A 3,756-nucleotide genomic window follows, 5' to 3' on the forward strand; every position below is an offset into this window, starting at 1 on the left:
GGTGGGAACGTGAAAACGTAACACCGCAGCCGAGTGGCCGGCTGACCCCCTCTCTCTCTTTCTCTCACCGCACGACAACAACTCCTCATACAACAACAGAAACAAACACTTTTCTTTCTTTCCTAATCCAATGGAACCACGCGAGCGAATAATAATCACGTGCGCCTCGCATGCCCTAAATTTGTATCCTCACTCCTACACCACCTTTCTCCTCTTTCCCCTCAAACAAACAAACAACATTGCTTCCTCCATAATAATACCAAACCCTCGCTTCTTCTCCGTTCCTTCCGTTTCCATCCATGGCGAAGAAGAGGAAATCCATAGCCTCCACCCTCGACGAAGTCGATCGAACCATGTACGCTTCGTTTTGTACCGCGGCTAATTCTCTCTCCCAGCTTCACATGCATGCCGTTAATCACCAGAAACTATCCTTCCAAGCTGGTCAACGACATAGCCTCGTAAATCACTTCTTCATTAATCGATTATTCTTTTCGTTTTTTCATTTGCTCCTTTTTTGGCCTTTTCATTTTTTCAAGTTTAAGGTTTTAGCCCTTTTTCGATAAACAGTCTAGGATCGGGGCTTATTTGGGTTTATCTACTCACATAAGTTTTGAGAGGCTATCTGGGAGAATTTATAAAAGCAGCTTAGGACCTTTTCCCAAGTTTTATTCAAATTATTTTCATAAGTTTTCCAATATAGCTTATGAAAATAACTTATAGCATATATATAAAAAATTTAATTTTATATTTTACTATATGATAACTTATGTTAACTTTACATAAGCACTTATGTTATAAGCTGCAAATAAGTTGTTTTTCCAAGCAGGCCCTTACTCAAGCTCTCATGCCCTAAGCGCTCATATATAAGTGTTTATGTATAAGCTACTTGTATAGCATTATCACAAGCTGAAAATAGCTTATGAACATGTCAAAAGTTGTTTTCATAAGCTCTCTCAAATTATTAAGGAATCTATTTTTTAGGGGCTCTTAGCTTGGGGTGAAATCAAGCTCACACAGCATATAACTGTTACTGGAACATAGCTTAAAGCTCTTTGAAATCTCTTTAGATCTTGGACAGTTAACCATATGAAATATGTAATACAGTAGTCCGTCTGACACCGTCTTTGCTTTAATTTTTTGAGGTTTAAGCACTATGTTGGCATTTCGTAACGTTGGATGTTTTTCTGATTTCAGGAAAAACTTTATCAGTGGATCCAGAGACAGCAAGAGGGTGGATCAAGAGTTGCAACACTTGATATACTTAACTACATTCAGGTTGGTTTTATCACTGTACTTTGTTTTGCACACAATACATCATCGTTTACAATTTCATATATGCTTCTGCTGATCGGTAAGTGCCAAGTGGGAACTGCATGTGGCAAGGCAATCAAACCGACACACTTAGGTAACATTTGGCGTGCAGATGGAATGCTTCATTAAACTTTTGTCCTGCTTTTATTAATGTGCCAAACACATAACATAACCCATATGTTATGTTCCAGCCAATTCTACCTTGTCTACCAAATGCTACCTTAGAATGGGAGAGAGAGGGGTGAGGGAGTGGGATGGACTGTAGCAGGAGGAGTTAGTGACAATGAAAGTGCATAAGTTTCATATACCAAGCTGTAGCTGATTGCAATAGCAGGCTGTTGACTTTATCATGGGCTGTTTTTCGTTGAGGTTATTTTAAATATATAACATTCAACTCTTTTGATGCTTGCTCAATTAGGGTGTTTGGGTAAACACCAAAATTACGTTCTTCTACACAAGTTCTTCTATACACTTATAAAAGTGCTTGTGTCTTGAAATAAGCCCAAACAAGCTCTTTCAAAGACTTCTTTAATCAGTTGCATTTTTGTTTGCATTGGTAGGATCTTTAACACAACCTTTTGTTTTGTCAGCTTCCATCTTCTGCATACAGATCCTTTATCCCACTTATAATTCAAGTGGGATAAAGCCATTTTGATTTGTCTGATGGATATTGCCTCTCTGTGGTCCTGCCTTTGTTTCATGTTTTATTTTCTAGAATTATAGAATAGGTGGCATTCATTTATATAATTGCCAATTTAAAATTGTGGAAATAATAATTGTTTGTAATTTCTTACAATCCATTCACTCCATAGAATTTTAGAAGTTACAAAGTTATCTAGGGAATTGTTAATGGCTAAAGAATGGTAGACAAGGCAAATTGCCAGTATTTTCTTTTGCATGTTAAAGATTTATGGGAAGGACAACTCTCCACAAATTAAATTCGCGAATATGATTTTTTTAACGTCATTATTCTTATTGTAGATGTATCAAAATTTATCTTGAAGTTATATTCCGTAGTTGTAAAGACAGTGGCTGGGTGTGATGGAAAAGATAATGAAATGTTCTTTTTTTTTTTTGCCATTTTAAAGATCTGCAGGGTTGACAATTACCCCCAAAATAATAAGTAATTATGGTCCTGAGATATTAAAAAAATGGCGAAAATGTAGTAGATGTTTGGTTGCATTAGGATGCCTTTATGTTTTTATTGGTTACAAAGTTGATCTCCAAGAGTTTATTTCTCTGCCTGCAGAATGAACTGGATTATTTTGGAGAGGAGCAATCCATTTCGCCTAGAGCAGCACCACAATCAGCAACACAAGTTGCTAGTTCTGGCTTTACAGTATCACCTGGTTCTTCGTGCCAAACAGTTGTTGGACATGGACTCAGGTCGGAGCACTGTGATAATCAATCCAAGAGTTTTGAGTTTTCAAATGCTTTGCCAAGTCCTGTTCGTCGAAGTCTTCAGCATTATCAAGTTGGCGAGGGAGGGAGCTACCTTAGCGGCGGTCCCTCCACAGGTAATGGAAACCAGAACACTGAATCCATCTTTTTTCACCATCAAAGCAGGGACTCTACTGCATTCAGTTCCAACGATTCTGCCATGGACATGCATGCAGACTAGTCCTGCCTATTGGTTTATGTACCAAATACTTTTGTTTGACCATCCTTTGACATTACTTGCAAAAGAAGTAAACAACCATTTGAAATCTTTTATCTGGTTTTGCTTGCGTTCTACAAGAAATAGCAGTAAGGTGAAACCAGATCAACTAATCTATTAATATACTAATGGCATCCGAGTGGTTACTTGAATATTAAATGCTCTTTGTAAAGTTTTTTTTAAAGATAGTTTAAAAGCACTTCAGTTTGTTCCTTCATTCTCTCCCCACACCCCTCTTTATCAAAAACAACTATATCAATTATTGGGTTGCTTCTATCTGAAGTTCCCTATGTAAGTCTGTACTTTTTTTAGTAGTTTTTATCATCATAAGGAATGGAGTGTCCAATTGGGTCGCAATTCGTATTGTTTATAGGATAACAATGTTTCTTCATGGTGATGTAATGGTTGCTAGGAAACAATTAGAAAGAAAGAAAAGAATCTAGACTTGAAACCCAAAAAGGTAAATCATAGTATTTAATAGGAGGGGCAAGGAAGGATGGGAAGAAAGGTGTGCAAGTAATTGGAAATAGCAATTTGAAGGGATGATATGGAAATGGAATTGCTTATGTTGTTGTGCTTGAGTAGGTATATTATTAGAGGGGATTTCTTAATACACCCTAAGGATTTTTATCTTGTGAAATATAATAATACCTTTAGATTTCGAAGATGCGTTTTCAGGCACAAAAATATCATATACAGATGCATGTCTCGTTGTAAGTGTATAAAAGCATTTGTGTGTGGTGAAAAGGAAGGTGCATTAGCAACAGCATAAAATACTTGATTTTTTT

The 3,756-nt window shown here is 36.8% G+C and overlaps 1 protein-coding gene across 1 annotated transcript; it reads left to right on the forward strand.

Moving 5' to 3' along the window:
- On the forward strand, positions 1-3,180 carry LOC127091124 (uncharacterized). Its single transcript, XM_051029680.1, has 3 exons — positions 1-458; positions 1,195-1,275; positions 2,561-3,180. Exons 1-3 carry the CDS (start codon positions 300-302, stop codon positions 2,930-2,932), a joined length of 612 nt encoding a protein of 203 aa, XP_050885637.1. The 5' UTR covers positions 1-299; the 3' UTR covers positions 2,933-3,180.
- The last annotated feature ends 576 nt before the right edge of the window (positions 3,181-3,756 follow it).

The sequence above is a fragment of the Lathyrus oleraceus genome, chromosome 6 (assembly GCF_024323335.1).
Source record: "Lathyrus oleraceus cultivar Zhongwan6 chromosome 6, CAAS_Psat_ZW6_1.0, whole genome shotgun sequence".
NCBI classification, from domain to species: domain Eukaryota; kingdom Viridiplantae; phylum Streptophyta; class Magnoliopsida; order Fabales; family Fabaceae; genus Lathyrus; species Lathyrus oleraceus.